The sequence below is a fragment of the Typopeltis vanoorti genome, chromosome 7, assembly GCF_054136105.1.
Source record: "Typopeltis vanoorti isolate ZY-2024b chromosome 7, IOZ_Tvanoo_1.0, whole genome shotgun sequence".
Taxonomy (NCBI): domain Eukaryota; kingdom Metazoa; phylum Arthropoda; class Arachnida; order Uropygi; family Thelyphonidae; genus Typopeltis; species Typopeltis vanoorti.
The window spans coordinates 59,475,664-59,496,780 of record NC_143555.1 but is presented as its reverse complement, the minus strand read 5'-3'; the positions used below and the strand labels follow the sequence as shown (position 1 = coordinate 59,496,780).

Here is a 21,117-nt window from a genome sequence, read left to right as displayed (position 1 = left end):
CACAGAAGTCTGCATATGGCTAGCCACAACCAAGGTCATCATTACCCTTGTTGGGTAATGATGACCTGGGAGAAAGTGTGAAATCCCACTCCCACTTACTGAAATCCTCTGATGAAATGATCGGATTTAAAATTCTAGATCCTCGTCTGCCCTCCTTTACATGCTGCCTGAGATAGTTATCTCTCAAGAACTTGAGAAACTAATTTTTCTTATTCCCAAATACTATCTTTTCATTCCAATTTATTCTACCATAATTAAAGTCACCCATAATAATTACCCTTCCTTTGTGCACTAATCCAAGTTGTCTATACATTTCTTCATCACCATCCTCCACATTCCCTGACCTATGGAGAGTGTGGACATAATTCCCTTGCTATCATCAGCAGCACTCCTCCTCCCTTCTTGTCATTTCTATTCTCTCAAAAAAATACTGTATCCTTCCATTTCACTTATTCCAATAATTTTGGGATAAATTTCCATTATGAAATTAATTTGTGGATGTTTATGCTTGATAGAAAGGCAAGTAATGTGTCTTCATTGTACGATCAGATCACAAAGATGTCATCTATGGAACACACTTAAAACAAAGGGAAGGCTGAAGCTGTATGGATGAGAAAAGGATTTCATCTAAATGTACTAGACAGAAGTTAGAGAGAGCAAGAGTGGACCCTCTATATATGAATAAACTCAATCAGTGAAACCATTTCGTCTTCCTTATTTTGATACTTCTGGCATTTGTAAGCAAACACACAGCAGTTTATTTTTAGGTCTATAGGCAGTCCAATCCAAGCCACTTGGTTGTGATTTTCTCACCACACCTGCCCTTGCCCAATCACCTTTATCTCTGCTACCTACAGATATCTGTTCAGTCTCAACTTCCCCACACATATCACAATATACTCCATCTCCATATGCACATTGACTGCTGTTTCAACATTCATCTCTCTCCATGCCATGTGTATTAAAGGTTCACATTGGTAACTTCCATTCTTTCATAAAAATTCTTCTGACTTCTTGGATAAAGTAAAAAATATTTCCCTTCAACTCAACAACTTAATGGCCAGATTTGATATTGAATCCCTATTCACTAATGTGCCTCTGGAAGATTCCATTCATCTGCTGTCTTTCTGTCAGATATAGTCAGAGTTATTTGACTTTGTCATTTACTCAGGTAATTTTCGTTGTCACAACAGAATCAAAATTAGTTGAAGTGACCACTATAGGGGTCCATTCTTGCTCTCTCTAACTTCTGTCTAGTACATTTAGATGAAATCCTTTTCTCATCCATACAGCTTCAGCCTTCCCTTTGTTTTAAGTGTGTTCCATAGATGACATCTTTGTGATCTGGTCGCACAATGAAGACACATTACCTGCCTTTCTATCAAGCATAAACATCCACAAATTAATTTCATAATGGAAATAGAAAAGAAAAGAAGCTAGATTACCCCTATTCTACCACTCTTTGTCTACCACATCATAATTTTTTTTAAAGAAAAATAATACCATGTTTTTTCTGAAAATCTACTTTTATTTGACACTGTATTCGACAGCAATCTGCTCACCATCCTTCTCAGAAGATTATGATTATAAAAACTGTTTCATCATGCTGACATTATATGCTGTAAACTGTAAGAATTTCCAGATGTCAAATGCTGTATGTATCTCTATGATTTCTCAGAACAGACCATACAACATATTTTTAATTCCTGTAAGCTGAGCTCAAACAAACAATACAAATAGTTCCTATTATATATATTTCTGGCATCTTGGAACCAATCTCTAGAATCCTTAAAAAGTATTATCTACTCTAGTGGCTGGATCTTCTCAATGTAAATGATTCCATCTTGTTCTTCCTTGATCTACCAAGTTTAGCATGACTGTCATCTTTCTTGGACAAACTAGACGTTCGGGGAGAATGCAAGAATGACAGTCTTATAATAGAACATTAATAGGAAATCTGAGAAGTATGGCCTTGCACAACATGAAATGATACTAATGCCATAATATCCTTTCATATGAAACATGCTTACTCCATTGTTGCCACCATAATTTTGAACATTTATTTAAAGAAAGCACTGAAGGCTTGCTCCACCATCCTAACCTGAGTTGGAATCACTGCCTCTCACTGTCACCCTTATAGGAGAGTCTTATCCTAATCAAACATCATTATTAGATATATGAAGAGCCAAAGGCTTCTATTCGGCGACATATGACTTATTTATTAGAACACCTCTCGGCAATACTCATAGAAGGGTTGTAAGTTCTGTTCGCTACAAACTTGATATTAACTAGGTCTACCTACTCACTGATGAGACCTCAATAAAGGTTGAAACCGGTCTGGGTGGTGACCTTCTCTCATAATGTAGAACAGTAATACAGCTCCTAGGAGCTAAGTTCACATTATGGGTAAATATCAAGAATAGTGATCAGAGCTTGCTCCACCTTAGACATGAGTTGCCTCAGCTTGCACTACCTTAAGGGTCAGTTGCTGCAGTATCCAGGTATTTGCTTACGCTTGGAATCGCCGAACTTTATATAGTTTCTACTATATTCGGCATGAAACTCTTTGAGTTTCTTATTCGGCTAAGAAATGATATGGGATGTAATGTCCCTTAACTTAAACAAAAACATCATTATCATTTTTTTAAAGAAAAATAATATGATGTTTTTTCTGTTATTCATTTGTGTTGTTCTGTGTAAAGCATAATGCAGCTCTTACTGTTTTAAATAATCTGTTGTCCGTGTTCTACTTTGTATTCAACTACCTGATGCCACTAATGATGACCTGTAATTTTCATGTTGAAATATACGGGTATTAACTATATCATTCACTCTTTTCCTTGCATTATTGTGTTAATTTAGAAAATTGATCAACCACATCACTAATATGCACATTGAGCAGTAAAATGCAGTCCTGGATGAACACTCATCAAAATTTCTTGATCCTAAAAGACTCTCTGCAAGCCATAAAATCTTTTATATTTGTACATTTGTCAGATATACAGTAACTTGAAGAGGTAGAATATGAGTTGTGAGGAAATCTTTGTTGTGTGTGTGTGTGTGTGTGCTCTCGAATCCTGATTTGTGCCGGTATGCATTATTATTATTATGTAACACCTCGAAGTAGTCTAAAGACTCATCAAGGGAGGGCACCTACAACTCTACAACTCTCCATGTCCACCACTCAATCCACCAACTACATCTACACCAATGCCATCTACTGCTCACCAATATTAGTATTTTCACAGACAATCACAAACATTCATACCCACGGTGGAATTCAAACCTGCAGCTTTTCGGCTGGAGAGGAGATATGCCAACCACTTGGCCAACCAGGCCAGCATCATACTCTCATGTATGCACCAATGAATTACGTATGGTTAACCAAGATTTAGTGAATAATACTCACTACATCTTAGGTAGTCATGACTTCATCAATGAATAAGGTATACCTGCACAAATCAGGATTTGCAGCAGCAAAATCAATTTCCAATATTTATTTTAAATGTAACATGTGGACTCATGCACCATTTAACTGAATCACTCATTTTTGGTTATCGTCGCATTCACAAAGCATATCTTAATTTATTATTATTATTATTCAGGCCTCCATGAAGTCAAAAGACTCATCGTGGGAAGTCCTTTCTAAAAAACACAAGTCTATCAAGACTCATCGAGGGAGGTCCCTCCTAGAAAACACAAAGTCCATCATACCACTCCTTAAATGCATTGACCGTTCTAGCTCTCACCACTCCATCAGACAATGCATTCCATGGTTCAACCACACTCCATGCAAAGAAACCACTCCTCACCCTTTTTCCTCATAGTTTCCTTTCATAACTTCCAAGGACGGCCCTTGTCATGACTCCTTCCTGCTGTTCAACCAAGCGAAAGAACCCCCAGTGTCAACCCTGTAACCGCCTCTCAACAGTTTAAAAGTCTCAATCATATCACCTCTCCTTCTTCTATCCAGCAAACTCTGCAGTCCACACTTCTTCAGCTGATCCTCATAACTAACATTGTACAGCCCCAACACCATCTTTGTTATCTGCCTTTGTACCCTTTCCACAGTTAAATTATCCCCTTCAAATCCTGGGGACCCGATCTGAGCACAATAGTCTAAGTGTGGTCTGATCAGAGTCTTATACGATGGAATGATAACCATTTAATCTCTGTAGGTCAGTGTCCTTCTCATTATTGCAGCAATTCTCTGCATTACCTTCACTACCTTTGCAATATGTCCCCTAAATTTCAGGTTTCTATCTATTATCAAATCCAGATCTCTTGTCTCTCCTACTTCCTCCAGTTTAACTCCTCCCATAGAGTATGCGGCATCCCATCGATGTTTTCCAAACCTCAAGACCTTACATTTTGCTGCATTAAACTGAAACCCCCATTCATTTCCTCATTTATCTAGCTTATTCAAATCCTCTTGCAGGGCTACCACATCTGCACTATTACTAATAACCCTTCCCAGCTTAGCATCATCTGCAAACAACCGAATATCCCCTTGCAATCCACTAACAATGTCATTGATATAAAGGCTAAACAATATAGGTCCCAGTACTGAGCCCTGTGGAACCCCACTTGTAACCTTCTGCCTCTTTGATATTGCTCCACCATATACAACTCTCTGATACCTATCAGACAGCCAATCCTGAATCCAGTTGACCAATCTGGCATCCAGACCCATGTGCTGCAACTTGAATATTAGCTTATCATGTGGCACCCTGTCAAATGCCTTTGCTAAGTCTAGGAAAATGGCAGTCTATGCCTTTCCCTCATCTAATTCTCTTGTAACTTTATCATAAAAGGCTAGCATATTGCTAAAACAAGAGGGGCCCCTTCACAAATCCATGCTGACTCTCACTGATGATATTACCCTCATCTGCCCAATGCTGTATATGGTCCCTCACTACTTTCTCCAAGATCTTACTAACTACTGAAGACACACAAACTGGTCTATAATTATACACTTCCAGTCTGCTACTGCCCTTATGCAATGGCACTATCTTACCTTCCTTCCATTCCATGGGCACCTTTCTCACAGCCAGATTTTCATTGAAAAGCCAGGTTAAAGGCACTGTCAGTTCCCTAGCACATTTTCTGTCAAAACTACTGGTGAAATACAATCCAGTTCCACAGCTTTACTAACATCCAGAGTACTCAGTATGTGGAACACACTCTCCTCATGCACCTCTAAACCTCGAACCTGCTCTATCCCTCTAGTATTCAAATTGACTCCTCCAGGATGAAATACTTCAATAAAGTATTCATCGAACAATTCCGCTATGTCTCTGCATCAGTCACTCTATTCCCATTTTTATCCCACAATATCATTCTTTCACAGTCATTTCTCCTCCTACTGGCCACATAGCTAAAAAATTCCCTAGGATTTTCTTTGGATCTTAGGGCCAATCTCCTCTCATATTCCAGTTTTGCTTTCCTTACCACACTAGTTACTCTTCTGGCCTGTGTCTTATATTCTTCATGCATCTTCTCTTCACCTGTCTCCTTATATCTCTTCCATAGCCTCTTTTTCGTATGCAATTCCTGTTTAATATTGTTTGTCATCCACTTTACTCCAAATTGTGTCCTCTTCTTCACTCGTGGTATACAACTTACCATTGCTGCTAACAAATATTCTTTCACAATTTCCCACGCACTAATGATATCCCAGCCTTCCAATTCCTCCCTCCATGAAACTTCCCGAAGTTGACGTCTAAGATTATTATAATCACCTGCTTTATAATTCCACATACGTTCCCGTCTCTTTGATACTCCTGCATGCCTATTCATTTTCCAAGTCAAAACCGTATGGTCACTCTCTCCAACTGGTGGGAGAGATGTCATCTCAGTTATTATGCTCTTCTGATACTATAACCAAATCGAAAACTCTTGAACCTCTTGTTCCCTCTGTTACAAGACATTTGTCCCTCAAGAATTCTAGAAATTCCATTCCCTTATTGTTACATGCATTTTCCTTTCCCCCAATCTATGCTGCTGTAGTTAAAATCTCCCATAACAATCATTCTTCTTGCACTTGCCACGCTCAACTGTCTCAACATTTCCTGGTCCCCACCCTCAGTGCTCCTTGGTCTGTAGCAACACCCCACTAAATATCCTGTCTTGCCCACCTCCACCTCACACCATATGCTTTCAAAATCAATAGTGTCACAGCCTTCCAAAGCCTCCACTCTTAGAGGACATAGGTCGTCACTTATCATAAGCATTACTCCACTACCATGCTTTCCCTTCCTATCCTGCCGAAAAATGCTGTACCCAGCAACTTCTATTCCTTTTATTATATCCTCTTCTGTCAACCACGTCTTTGTGATCCCAGTAATCTTTGGCCAGGCTGATGCTATCAGTGCCACCAATTCCTCTCCTTTATTCCAAATACTCCTGGCATTGGTATAAAGCATAAAAATGCCATTGTTTCTATACCCAGCATTATACCCTCTAGACTCCACTGGGCTCAGTGTTACCTGATGTCGTGCCCCTTCTCCAAAGTACCCATTCCCACAAGAGGCCATCCCTGTTACTATCCACACTGGGACATACTGACTCGTTCAGAACAGCAATCTCTTCAGATACCTACGTTCTTCCTCATTCAAATGCAGGCGGTCTCTCGCATACAATTCCTCTCTGCTCTCAAACACACTCCAAGCATCCACATATTCGAATCCTCTCTTCTGACATATTCTTGCTATTATGCCATTCAATATTACTGCTCTTCTGCTCAGCTTGACATTATCATACCTATGCAACACACACACACACACTACCTTTCCTCTCTGTGTCTTCTTTTGTACAGCCTCAAGCAAGAATCTCATATCTCTCGCTGCCCTATTTACACCACCACTCAAGTCATTTGTTCCCACCATCACAATCACCTCATCCACTCTTTCACCTCTCTTAATTGCCATAGCCACACTTTCTATCATTCCTCCTGGCAAACACTCCTCATGCATCCTATCTTGAACACCACGGATCATTGAGTCCCCATACATTACACCTCTTACCACCATATTACTCGATTGCTCACATGCATCCCTCACTCTCTCTCTCTCTCGTGTAACAGTTTCTCTCCGTGCTCCCCTACTTACCTGCCCTCCTGACATCACTCTATCTCTAGTCCCTGTGCTCCCTTGCATTCCTTCTCTCCTGCTGTTTCCATTCTTTCCTCTTCTATCATTTCAATATCTGACACTCATTCCCTCTCTTCCACTTATCCTATTCTCACCTCTTCTATCATTCATACAACTCTCTCATTCCCTCTCTTCTACTGTTCCCATTCTCTCCTCTTCTATCACTGCCATAACTCTCTCTCATTCCCTCTCTTATACTGTTCCTATTCTCTCCTCTTCTGCCATTCCCATAACTCTCTCTCAATCCCTCTCCTCTACTATTGTTCCTGTTCTCTTATTCCCATAACTCTCTCCCACTGCTCCTCTGATTCGCCTTGCATTCATCTCTTCAATTCGCTTAATTTCATCCTTCACACTTCTCATCTCATTCCCCAGACATTCCACTTGCTCTTTCAGCTCATCTCTCTCTCTCTCTCTCTCTCTGTAAGTCAGCAATTCTTGTTAGCCATTCATCCTCCCAATTGAGACTATCTCCTAAAACTTCAGAATCATTCAACCTTTCCATACGCCCCACTCTTATTATTTTATTCATACTTCTCTCGCCCTCTATCATACCCGTCTTCTCTCTACGTGGAGAATCTCCTGTCTCTGACTCAACGAGGTCAGTTATGGTCATTTCTAAATCACCAAGTTCCTCCCATTGCCTGCATTTTGCACATATACGTTTTCCCCCTTCTTTCTCCCCATATATACAATCACCGGGACGCATACATTCCACAAGTCCTGCATGCTACGAAATCCCATATGATATCGCGCAAAATGGAGGGGGGACGACGATACGCCATTTGTAATTTTAACTACCGCTGCCGCCATTATTTAAATTAGTCAAAAAATATTAGCTAAATAAGTACAAACAATTTCAAACAGAACATTTAAGTATGCTAGATATAAATAAATAAATAAAATGAAATGGAATAACTAAATAATGAAAACTTATCCTTCGTCTTGTCTTCCACCGTTATGCATTCGATTCCAACCCCATCTTCTCGGTAACCAAAATACACAATATCGCGACAACTAACTTCAAAAAACAACCACTGATGGATACTCATCATATTCCAGAAAACAACTTAGCACTACAAAAACGTAGAAAAAACGGACTATTCACCAATTAATAAGCATTTTCTTCAGCACAGCTCAAATTCCCTGCCACATTAATGTTTGCCAAAATGAGTAAAGAAACAAACTTTTGGAGTTTGTTTCTTTACTAATGCAATAGCATATGTTTCTCCACCATGATAAAAGCCACACTAAAGATTTTACAAGCACTTTTCAGTTATTTGAACCATCACCTTTCTTAAATTGATTGAGAAGGCTCTTATCTATGGGTATCTTGATGCCCCAACATTGGATGAAGGTTGAAGTAATACAAAAGTCAACCTTAGTATCTTCTCTGGGTCTGGCTCCCACTGACGAGACCTCAATAAAGGTAGAAACCAGTCTGGGTAGTGACCCTTCCCATAATGCATAGCATTATACATACCCGTAAGGATATGTGCTTTGCATTATGGGATACTAAGGCAAGTGATGTGAAGTCATTAGCTTCTATAAAAGTTTGCAAACTTTGTTTGCTTACATTTGGATAATGGATTAAACCAAAGTATAATTTCTTGGTATCTTTAATTATGGTATAACCAAGTGAAAAAACTTCCAGTCACTAGTCAGATGTTAATCTGGATGTCCTCTGCCATCATTGACTAATAATATCATAGTCAAGTTATATATTGGGTTTTATCCTTTATCCAAGTGTTAGCAAACAAAGCTTGTGCCTAAAGTACTTTCAGGACTGGGGCAACTCGTGGTAAAGGTGGTATAAGTTCTCATCACTTGCTTTAGTATCTGCCATAATGCAAAGCACATCTCTTCCGCAAGGAGATGTGAGGAGATGTGCTTTGATTGAGAAGGCTCTTATCTATGGGTATCTTGATGCCCCAAAATTGGATGAAAGGTTTTGCAAGCAGATGTGCTTTGCATTATGGGAGATACTAAGCCAAGTGATGAGAACTTATACCACCTTTACCACAAGTTGTCCCAGTCCTGAAAGTACTTTAGGAGCAATCTTTGTTTCTAACACTCGGATACAAGATAAAATATAATTAGTAGCATAGCCAAGTGAAAAAATTTCCATAAAAATCATAGTCAAGTGTTTAATCCTGGATCTGGACTAATTTATAAGCTTTTGCTAATGATATGGTTAAATTTTATTCCATATAACTGATATGGGATAAAAATTAAACTGTTGAAGCAAATTATTATTATTATTATTATTATTATTATTATTATTATTCAGGCCTCCATGGAGTCAAAAGACTCTGCGTGGGAGGTCCTTCCTAAGAACATAAAGTCTGTCAAGACTCATCGAGGGGAGGCACCCCCTAAGAAACACAAAGTCTATCATACCACTCCTTAAACTCATTGACTGTTCTGGCTCTCACCACTTCATCAGGCAATGCATTCCACGGTTCAACCACCCTCCATGCAAAGAAACCACTCCTCACCCTCTTGCTCACAGTTTCCTTTTGTAACTTCCAGGGATGGCCTCTTGTCATCACTCCTTTCTGCTGTTCAACCAAGCAAAAGAACTCCCCAGTGTCAGCCCTGTAACCACCTCTCAACAGTTTAAAAGTCTCAATCATATCACCTCTCCTTCTTCTATCTACCAAACTCTGCAGTCCACATTCCCTCAGCTGATCCTCATAACCAAAATTATACAGTCCTGAAACCATCTTTGTCATCCGTCTTTGTACCCTTTCCACAGTTAATTTATCCCTTTCAAATCCTGGGGATCAAATCTGAGAACAATAGTCCAAGTGTGGTCTGATCGGGGTCTTATACAACGAAATGATAACCCTCTTATCTCTGCAGGTCAGTGTCCTTCTCATAATTGCAGCAATCGTCTGTGTTTCCTTTACCGCCTTTGCAATATGTCCCCTAAACTTCAGGTTTCTATCAATCATCAACCCCAGATCTCTTGTCTCCACTACTTCCTCCAGTATAACTCCTCCTATAGAGTATGCAGCATCCCATCGATGTTTCCCAAACCTCAAGACCTTACATTTTGCTGCATTAAATTGACATCCCCCATTCATTTGCCCATCTATCTAGCTTATTCAAATCCTCTTGCAGGGCTACCACATCTGCACTAATCCTTCCCAGCTTCGAATCGTCCACAAACAACTGAATATCCCCTTGCAATCCACTGGCAATGTCATTGATATAAAGGTTAAACAATATAGGTCCTAGTACTGAGCTTTGTGGGACCCCACTTGTAACCCTCTGCCTCCTTGAAACTGTTCCACCATACACAACTCTCTGATACCTATCAGACAGCCAATCCTGAATCCAGTTGACCAATCTGACATCCAGACCCATGTGCTGCCACTTAAATATCAGCTTATCATGTGGCACCCTGTCAAATGACTTCGCTAAGTCTAAGAAAATTGCAGTATATGCCTTTCCCTCATCTAATGTTCTTGTAACTTTATTATAAAAGGCTAGCATATTGCTAAAACAAGAGCACCCTTTCACAAATCCATGTTGACTCTCACAGATAACATTACCCTAATAAGAAGCAAAAACTACTCATATATCAGCATGTGCATCAGTCTGTGAAGAAAAAAATTGGTGCATTTTATAAGTGATACAGGACTTATTTCTCAACTCTCCAAGTTTTAGTATCCACTGTTAATAATAGTTCAAGAAAAAAAATTATAAAGCTTACTTAAATTAAGGGGATAATAAATCCCACATAGTTTTAAAACCGAATAAGAAACTCAGAGATTGGAATCAGAGAGTTTCTTGCCGAATATAGTAAACTATAAAGTATTGGCGACACTAGCGTTAGCCAATGCAAGTGATCCTAGTACGTAGTACAATACTGGATGACTCGTTGCAAAGGTGGGGGAAGTTCAGATCGCTGTTCTTAGGTATTTTCCATAATGTAAAAACACATTTCTTAGGAAAGCTATATGAAAAATCCTTGCTACTTGGACTAGGAATAAATAAAATAGAAATGAAAATAATGAAAATAAACTAAAAAAAAAAAGGCATAGTACTGGATTGCCAAATTTTGGAAACAGTGGATAACTTTAATTACCTACGATCAGCAATAAAGAAACAGAGGAAGATATAAAATCCAAAATACAGAGAGCACAGAGAATTTTTAACATATTATTATTATTATTATTATTATTATTATTCCTGTTATCTCCAAGGGGTCTGAAGACTCATTGCAGGAGTAAAACTGCAACTCTCTCAACCACTACACCGAACCTCTACTACGAATCATCTCCATCAATGCCATCTACTGCCCACCTCCTCCACCACAACAACTAGTATTTTTTGTCTGTAAATTGCGTGTGTTCTGAAGGGCCGATTTTTCTGTATACATGATGAAAAACCTGAGTTTCCGGGAGAAAAAAACCTGCTATTAGGGAAAATATGGAGATCAAAGGAAATATATCTAAAAATCAAAATCGGATTATTTCATACAAATATTATATCAGCTTTACAGTAATGTATGATATCAATCAATCAGGATAGGAATCTTAAGAAAACCTGAAAATCATAAATCCAAACAAATATGAGAGTGGAATCTGCAAAGAAAGAGGATGAGACTATAATGAATTTAGTTTAATCCTTTATCCAAGTGTAAGCAAACAAAGTTTGAGCCTGAAAATATCTTCAGGACTGAGGTAAGGTGGTGCAACTCATAGCAAAGCTGGATCAAGCTCTCATCACTCCTTGTCTCAGTATCTCCCATAATTCAAAGCACATCTCCTTGTGGACATGTATACTGCTATATATACATATGCTATGTATACATGCATTAAGGGAAGGGCCACCACCCAGACCGGTTTCGACCTTTATTGAGGTCTCATCAGTGGGAGGCAGACCTAGAGTGGTGATACTAAGGCAGAAGCAATGGAGAGGTAATATTTAGCTATACGAGTTGCCAACTGGTGTACCACCTTATTATTCTGGATTTAGAGAAAGATATTGGAAGTTTATTTTGCACTTGGTTAGACTATAATAAATTTAGTTTAATCCTTTATCCAAGTGTAAGCAAACAAAGTTTGTGCCTGAAAATATCTTCAGGACTGAGGCAAGGTGGTGCAATCCTAGGCAACTCGGAGCAAAGTTGGACCAAGCTCTCATCACTCCTTGTCTCAGTATCTCCCATAATGCAAAGTACATCTCCTTACAGACATGTATACTGCTATGCATTAAGGGAAGGGCCACTACCCAGACCGGTTTCAACCTTTATTGAGTTCTCGTCAGTGGGAGGCAGACCAGTGGTGATACTAAGGCAGAAGTAATGGAGAGGTGATATTTACCTATACGAGTTGCCAACCGGTGTATCACCTTATTATTAAATTACTCTGGATTTAGAGAAAGATGTTGGGATATCCAGTCATACATTCTCCTTGTTCCCAGCAACTCGTTTGTTCCTACTACCATTACCAACTCTTTCACTCGCTTACTCCTCATATCCAATGCCTCAATCAATATTCATTTTACCTACTAGAAAAAAAAAAGCTTTGCATCATCTCATTTATGATACCTCTAATAACTGAATCCCCATATAATGCCACTCATAAGTCTTTCATTACCTCTTTCATCCCAACATCATTCATTTCCATCCCTTACTCTTTTATATATGTTTACAATTTTCTTCATTTCACTCTACATCCAATTCATCTCTTCCCTCAGCTTCACCAACTCATATAATCATAACAACCCCACTCACCATCTTACCATTAATTGCACTCTGCCTTTCAATATCATTATTACACACTTTATCATCAATTGCACTCTTTTCTTTGCTGTCACTTCCACCTGTTTTTCGTAACATTTGCACAATCTTCCTCAACTACATTTCAGTTACAACATCTGATTTAAACCAGTCTTGGGGTTCATCAGAATATTGTACTTCCTGCATACCCACACTTACTCCTTTCTCTTATTCAACCTCTCCACATAAATATCTGCTACATTTTCCCACACATACATACTATATTCATGGCACCGTGCCATTCTTGAAAAATCCACGTCATTCACTTTATTTGTCTTTTGTGCTGACCTGCACAATGATCTACCTTTCACTGCCATTTTGTGTCAGAGCACTAATAAGAAACATTGAGTTTAAAGTAATACTTTTAACAAAACACCACATTCCGCACTCAAACTTCACAAGTAACATTCAATCTAAAAATTAGACAGTATAAAAAATATATTCCCATGGGATGACAAGATGGGAAAATAAGCTGCTGTTATGAACATGATAATGATCGGTCAACAGTTATTAGAAAGTATTGTATAGAGAGATGGAGGTTTGCAGCAATACTTGGTGTACAATGTAAGTCTTGTATTTTATATTTATTTAATTTGCATAAATAATAAAAAATAAATAACTGCCATAAATTTTGCAACTATATCTCCTATATATCCCCATTAAACTGAACCTCTTTCTGTAATGATTTATTTTCTTCATAATTTTATTTTTGTATTTATGCTGTGACTATAAATAAAATATAGGTTTTCTATTACTGGACTGATTTATATTTCACTTTTTGCTGACTTAATTGTGAATCACAGAAATAAAAAAATTTATATTTTTTACTCTCAGATTACAGTGACAGACAATGGAGATCCCCCTCTTTCATCTACTACAAGAGTTGTTATTAGCGTGGTTGATGTTAATGACCATGATCCAATATTTTCACTTCCACTTTATCGCTGTTATGTTTATGAACTAGAAAGCCCAAGTCCTACACTTTGCCAGGTAGAATATATTAAAACATCAAAATTTTTTGTTTTCAGTGTTGTTATTTATTCAGAATTGTTCAAGTTCACCAATCTGTATTTGGTGACTTAGTGCATGCAAATAAAGGTAAGAGAGCAAGATAATAATAGCAATAAGTGCAGCAAAAATACATAGTAAAACAGTATCATTCAATAAAAAAAATTAGGATAATGATCAAAGCAAGAGTACACCAAGCACTGTAGCAGTGACATGCTATAAAAGAAAACCACATCAGGAATTAAAATTACAGATAAACATTCAGAAACCACATTTTGTATAAGGGGCACATCTTATAAGAAGCACACGGCATATAAATAAATACTTTTATTTTAGAAAATAAATCACGATATTGCTGATTGCCATTTACTTACTTACTTACTGTCCTCTTCTGTTGGGGACAGGTTGAGTCTTCCATGTTTCCACAACAACCTCCAGGAGTCTCGATTTCTTGCGTGGCTATATGTTTGTAATCTGGAGTTCACCTTTATTGATGTTATCCATTTAGTTCTTGGTCTTCCTGTTTTTCTTTTTTCTTTTAATCTTGCATACAGAGCAAGGTTGGGTAGCCTTTTTTGATGGCATTCTCTCAACATGTCCGTACCATTGAAGTTATCTTCGTTGATCTTTTCTATTAATGAGTCTGTATATTTTAGTTAGCCAATCTCATACGGAGGCAGCAGGATTTTTTCTCCCGCAAACTCGGATTTTTAATCCTGCATACAGACAAATCGGCCCTTCAGAACATACGCAATTTACAGACAAAAAATACTAGTTGTGGTGGTGGTGGAGATGGGCGGTAGATGGCGTTGATGGAGATGATGGTAGTAGAGGTTCAGCATACTACTAGGTTGAGACAGTTGTATAATAGTAGGTATCCTAATGCAATGAGTCCTCGGACTCCTTGGAGGTGTCACGAATAATAATAATAATAATTTTAGGTCTTGTCTTATAGTTCCATTTGTTTTCTTTTCTGTTCATTTTGTTTTATTTATTTTTCTGAGACATTTCATCTTGAAAGCCTCCAGTTTTTGTATTTCTTTCTTCCTGAGCATCCAGGTTTCCTATTGCTATATTGCTTCTGATTGCTATTATGTATTTTGATAGCTATTAGTATTTTGCTTCTTTTATAATTGTGCAACTGAGTGTTTTTTGTGAGTTTTATTATGTATATGGTATAAACAGTGTTTTACATAGGCACCAATCCAAACAAGAACAATGGTGGCCAAGGTGACATTTATCAAAGAATTTAATTCTATGTGGTATGCACTCATCATACTCATCGTTGAGTGTGAATGGTTTATGATATGAAAGTGAGAGTAGAGAGAAGGTGTATTGGAAATATTTTAGTGAGTAAGGGGCAGAAATACAAAACATGTTGAAAGCTGAAAAAGAAAGTGATGAATGTTAATGTTAAGAGTCATGAAATTAAGAGAATTGTAAAGAATGTAGTTGAAGGAGTGAATGATAGTGGATGAAATATGAGTACGAAAAAAGTGGTTGAAGCTAATGTGATTGAGCGACTTTAGAAGTGGCACAGCATAGAAGAGAATGAAATAAAAAGTGAGTAAGAAGAGTATAAAAAAGCAAGAAACTGGGAATAAGGAGAAAGTATTATGCAGAGATTCTATGATAAGAGGTATGCTTGACGAAAATGATAGCATGTTTCCTGAGTGAAAAGATCAAGAACGTTGGCAAAGAATTGATTGTTTTGGCAGGCATGAATGATTTGAAAAGCAAGATATATGCATCGAGAGAAATTATGAAAGAGTTGCTGGAAGAAGAGCAAGATAGCATGGATTTGTGAGTCTGTTGCCACAGTACTCTCTCGAAACAGGCCATGGTCATGAATGAGTCTATAAGAAGATTTTGCAGGTAGAATGATTTGCAATTTATAGATGTTCGGAGTAAATATGATGGACAAAAGGACATGTGACTAATGGATTGTGTGAATAGTTTATTATTATTAGACCTCCTGGGAGTCAAGGACTCATCAAGGGAGGCCATACATCACTCATGCCAGCCATATACCTTCTCTAAAACTCATTCACACTAGCTGCACACTGCTTTAACAGTCAAACTGTTCCACTTATTCTGTTCTGCGAGAGAAACTTTCTTAACTACACACAAACTTAACTTCCTCGCATGTTCTCAACTTCCTCTTATCATCTCCCCATTCAGATAATGAAAAATTTTATTAACCGATATCCTTTAACACCCTCTCAAAAGTTTATAGACCTCTATCATATCATCCCTCTTTCTTCTGTCTGTCAGTGTCTGCAGTCCACATACTCTCGGTCTGTCCTCATAATCTACATTGGCCAAGTTGTTAGCATATCTGCTCTCTAGCCAAAAGGCTGCAGGTTTGAATCCTGCCATGGGCATAGATGGTTGTGATTGTTTGTGAAAACATTAGTGGTGTTGGTGGGTGGTAGATGGTGTTGATGTAAATGATGATGATGATAGTTGTGGTTTGTTGAAGTTGGTGGATTGAGTGGTAGAGATAGAGAGTTGCAGAGTAGGTGCCCTCTCTCTCTCTCGATGAGTCTTTGGACTCTCTGGAGGTATTGCATAATAATAACAATAAACCCAATATCATCTTTGCATATTTCTTTGAAGCCTTCAACAGCTTCTTTATTTTTTTGGAATCCTGGAGGCCAAATCTGCACATAATAGTCCAGGTGCAGTTGTATCAAGTTCTTGTAAAGAAGCAAAATGACTTCCATATCCCTTCATGTCAGTGTTCATTTCACATTGCAACATCACAGTTGCACTCCAAGTTGTATTTGCAATTTTTGTTATGTGACCTCTGAACTTCAACCCACTAACCACCATAACTCCAAGATCTCTAGACTCATCAGTTACTCTAAGCACAATTCCACCAATTTAATATGCTGTTGGATATCACATCATGCCAAAGTGCATAACTTGACACTTACTAACATTGAATTGATAGCCATTATTGTTTGTCCATACTTCTAGCCTATTCAAATTCAGAAGCTATTCAAGTTTAGAATCTACATGTTTGGAGAAAGTGTGCTTCATTGAGAGGCTGGAAGTATAAAATAAAGGAAACTAGAGGTGTTGTAATGGGAACATAATTCAAATGTGTTTAAACGATCATGTAACCTAGTACAATTTCCTAGGTGTGAAATCTGAATGGGTTGATAATTGCATCAAGCAGAAGTAACTGCGGGCCCAATGAGGTTGTGGATATTGAAATGCATATATACATATGCCAGACACATCAGAAAGAAAGGGAAGAGGTTTTTAAGACTCGGTTAGCTTGACTAGGCCAAGGATTATCAGCATCAGTGAAACTGCTGACAGAAGATGATACAGGAATAGAATTGAAAGAATAATGCATTTTCAGGAAGAGGGAATAGGATGGGAGGGTGGATTAATACTGATGATAGTTGAAAAACTGCCCCTGGCAAAAGTAGAAGTCAAAGAGCATTTTAGGAATAAGCGAAATGGTTCATTTGAAGCTTGTGTGAGATGGAAGTCAACAGCATATAAAATATATTGTTAGCTTCTGCTATAGACTTGTGGATGCACAGAAAGAGGTGGATGCCATGCATTGGCAGATCAGCACAATGAACTTCAACTATGGGGACATAGATTTGGAGGGTGTAAATGGTGCATAGCAGGATGGAAATGGAATCTATACAGTTATTAAGGGATAATTACCTGAAGCAATATCATGAAGAGGACCTGGGATTTGAGAAGGCTGAACCTAAATTATTATCAGATGTATCCGTAAGGGGTAGCCATTTGGCCTCAGATTGGGGAAAGTGACCATGAAGTCTTCTCCTAGGAGGTTCCTTAACATTTGGAGTTCTCAGTTAAGAAGGGAGGTGTATTGTGGAACTATGAAGCCAACCAGTATGATAAACTTAGGAGGCGGTTTGGAGTAGTGCATGGCATAAAAAGCTACAAGGGAAGAGTGCAAGTAGTGTGTGTGTGGGGGGGGGGGGAATGGTCAGAGTTTATTTTGAGGGAAGCAGTATCAAAGTGCATACCCAGAGTCAGGAGGATAAACAAAGTGGAAGTTAAATGGATAAATGAAGTGAAAGAAAGCAACTTTTATTCCTTGTTGACACAAGGAATAAAAGTTGCTGTCACATCTTGTCTGTGACAGACAATATGCAAGGGAGAGATACAACTCCTCTATATTCTTGTTTTTTTGACCATCTGTTTGTCTAGGGAGTTCCTTTAAAATGTTCTCAGCCATTTTTTGGAAGAATTAAATTGAGGTATTTGAGCTCTTGTATTCATTTCTCTTCTCCATACTGTTGAAAATGTTATGTGCTCTGTCTTGAAGGGTTTTTAAATACAAAGTATTTGTAATGTATAGTGGTGGGATGGGACTTTGCATGGAGGTATCTCCCTTTGTGAATTGCACAAAGGGAAAATTTTTAGGCATTCCAAGAGAGTGCCTAAAAAACAGGCAAGGATCTATTACTTTCTGATTCGCTAGAGAACTTAATGCAGGGATGAATACCATTAAAGATGAACAACAAAGTCTTGTGGTTTCTTTTTTTTTCAGAGCTGAGTCACAATTGTTTTTCAAATGATTCCATGAGAGGCTAGCTAAAAGCAGAGAAAGTGGTTAGCCTTTTGCAAGGTTTACTTTTTGCTTGTAGAAAGTAAAAATTGAATTTGCTTTCTACAAATTTGAAGAATGTGTTGTTACTGTGTTCAAATAACTTCAGTATCCAGAGAGAATAGTTCTTATGATACTTCTTGATGTAGATGTGTCTCTCTTGTCTAAGTGGGGCTATCAGCTGTGTTTAGATATGTAGAGATGGAGAAATAGAGGCAGGTGAATAATGCAGTACTTGCATTATTATTTGCTGGCCTGGTTGGCCGAGTGGTTAGTGTATCCACTCTCCAGCCGAAAGGCTGTGGGTTTGAATCCTGCCTTGGGCATGGATGTTTGTGATTGTCTGTGAAAATACTAGTGGTGGTAGCATTGGTGTAGTTGCATTCATTGTAGTTGGTGGATTGAGTGGTGGAGACAGATTTGTAGAGTAGGTGCCCTCCCTCGATTAGTCTTTAAAAATCTTGCCGGCCTGGTTGGCCGAGTAGTTAGTGTATCCGCTTTCCAGCTAAAAGGCTACGGGTTCGAATCCCACCATGGGCATGGATGTTTGTGATTGTCTGTGGTGGTCAGGGGTAGATGGATTGGTGTAGTTGCAGTCAGTTGGTGATTGAATGGTGGAGACAGAGCTGTAGAACAGGTGCTCTCCCTCAATGAGTCCTTGGACTTCTTGAAGGTGTCAAATAATAATAATAATAATAATAATAATGAAATGGCTGTTATTTAAGTGTTACTAAATATAAAGTCATTAACTTGGTGTAATGAGATATTCAATATTATATTATATTTGTTAGACTGCTATGCTAGAAGAAAATGATCAAGTTGATCATTTTCTTCTAGATCTTGATGTTTTAGTAGATAGAAAGTTGAAGCTCAAGTTAAATATAACAAAGATCACAAATACATCTCAGAGGATAATTGCAATACTGAAATGAACATTAATATGTGATGATTAGGAAGCATTTTTACTTTTTACAAGATTACGAACCAGCCCTATCCCTCTAGCATTATGAAACATAATTGTCATTTGTAAGGATACGACAGGAATTGGGCCTGCCCATGGAGGAGTTGCCATTCCAGTGAACAATTACACCTCCTTCCAGCAAGTTCCACTGAATACCAATGTAGAGGCAGTTGGAATGCTTTTAAATGTATATTGCATCTACCTTCCCCCTATAACAGTTATCTGCCTGGATGACTTGAAGACTTGACATCATTTTGCAGTTACCATATCCTTTAATTTGCTGGGGGATTTAAACAGATACAATATTCTATGGGTTAGTGTTCAAATAAACAAACATCAGAGGAAGAGCAGTAATACTTGAACAAACAAACATCTTGAACACCAGAAGCAACACTTTCTTTTACATGCCTACCTGAACATTCACTGTCATCGATTTAATTTTCTACTCACCCCTCCTCCCTTCCCATAGTTCAAGTGTGAACTGAAGAGACCTTATATGGGAGGGTCCAGTTTTCTATAATATAATATCAAAATCTTTTTTACATGAGCGCCCATGTACTACATCATGGATATCACGATGGTAAATTGGGCCTTATGTCTGGCCCACCTTCTCTATTTTAGCAGAATTCACTTCTGCAATAGTCAGCTCATTTCCTATCATTGAAGTGATGTACATGATATGCAGTTGCAGCTTTTGTAATACATATTCTGCCTAGATTACAATTCCTAAAATATCTAGTCAGTTTCTTCATTTCCCTAGGCACTGGTGGAATGATGATTGCACAGCAGCTAAGGAAGCTTAGAAGAAAGCATCGAGTACCTTGTTTAGATACCCCACAGCAACAAACCTCATTACTTTCAAACATGCTCGAGCCCAAGCAGCACACATCCATCTTCAGAGGGATCCATTATGCACATTCTATAACAAGATCAACCAAGAGCAAAGAAGTATGGAACAAAATATGGAAAATGAAAGTCTCATAGACAGCTAACCATTTCTCTATCCTTGAACATAATGGATGCACATTTAGCAACACATTCAAGGACATTTTAACTAAAACATCAGCAGTATCTTCTTATCTCCATGAGTTCCCTGTCCAAGAATGCAAAGCAGAAAAACAACAAATTCTGTTTTCTTCGAAGGGTAGTGAATATAAGTCTGTTCACAAAAGAAGAAATCAAAACTGCTTTGCTTAAATGTCCAACTGCTAGTGTACCAGATAATGGCCATTATGAAATGGTGAAACATCTGTCATCATCATCAGCCACAATCAATCAGCTGAGAATTTTCTGTGAGAATGGGTTTCCAGACACCTGGTGAAAGGCTATTATTATTTTCTTTCCTAAACTTGGGAAGGATCCAAAATATCCAATAAACTATCATTCAATTTGCTCTGACCTGCTGCTTGTGCTAAATTCTGGAAAAAAAAAGGTTAACTATTATCTTTTATAATTTCTGGAGAGAAACAGCCTTCTTTGTTTTTCCTAGAACACAATCTGGCATCTGCAGATATTATTTTACAGCTGGAAGCATCCATGAGAGATGCTTTTCTTAAAATGCAAGCATTTGATATCGGTTTTCTTTGATGTGGAGAAG

General features: G+C 38.1%; 1 protein-coding gene across 1 annotated transcript in view; it reads left to right on the top strand.

Moving 5' to 3' along the window:
- LOC150104708 (fat-like cadherin-related tumor suppressor homolog) overlaps window positions 1–21,117 on the top strand; it is a 281,975-nt gene that overhangs the window by 196,639 nt on the left and 64,219 nt on the right. The window contains exon 5 of the mRNA XM_090395612.1: window positions 13,780–13,935. Within this exon, the coding sequence (XP_090251738.1) occupies window positions 13,780–13,935 (156 nt within the window). The remainder of the gene's footprint in view (window positions 1–13,779; window positions 13,936–21,117) is intronic.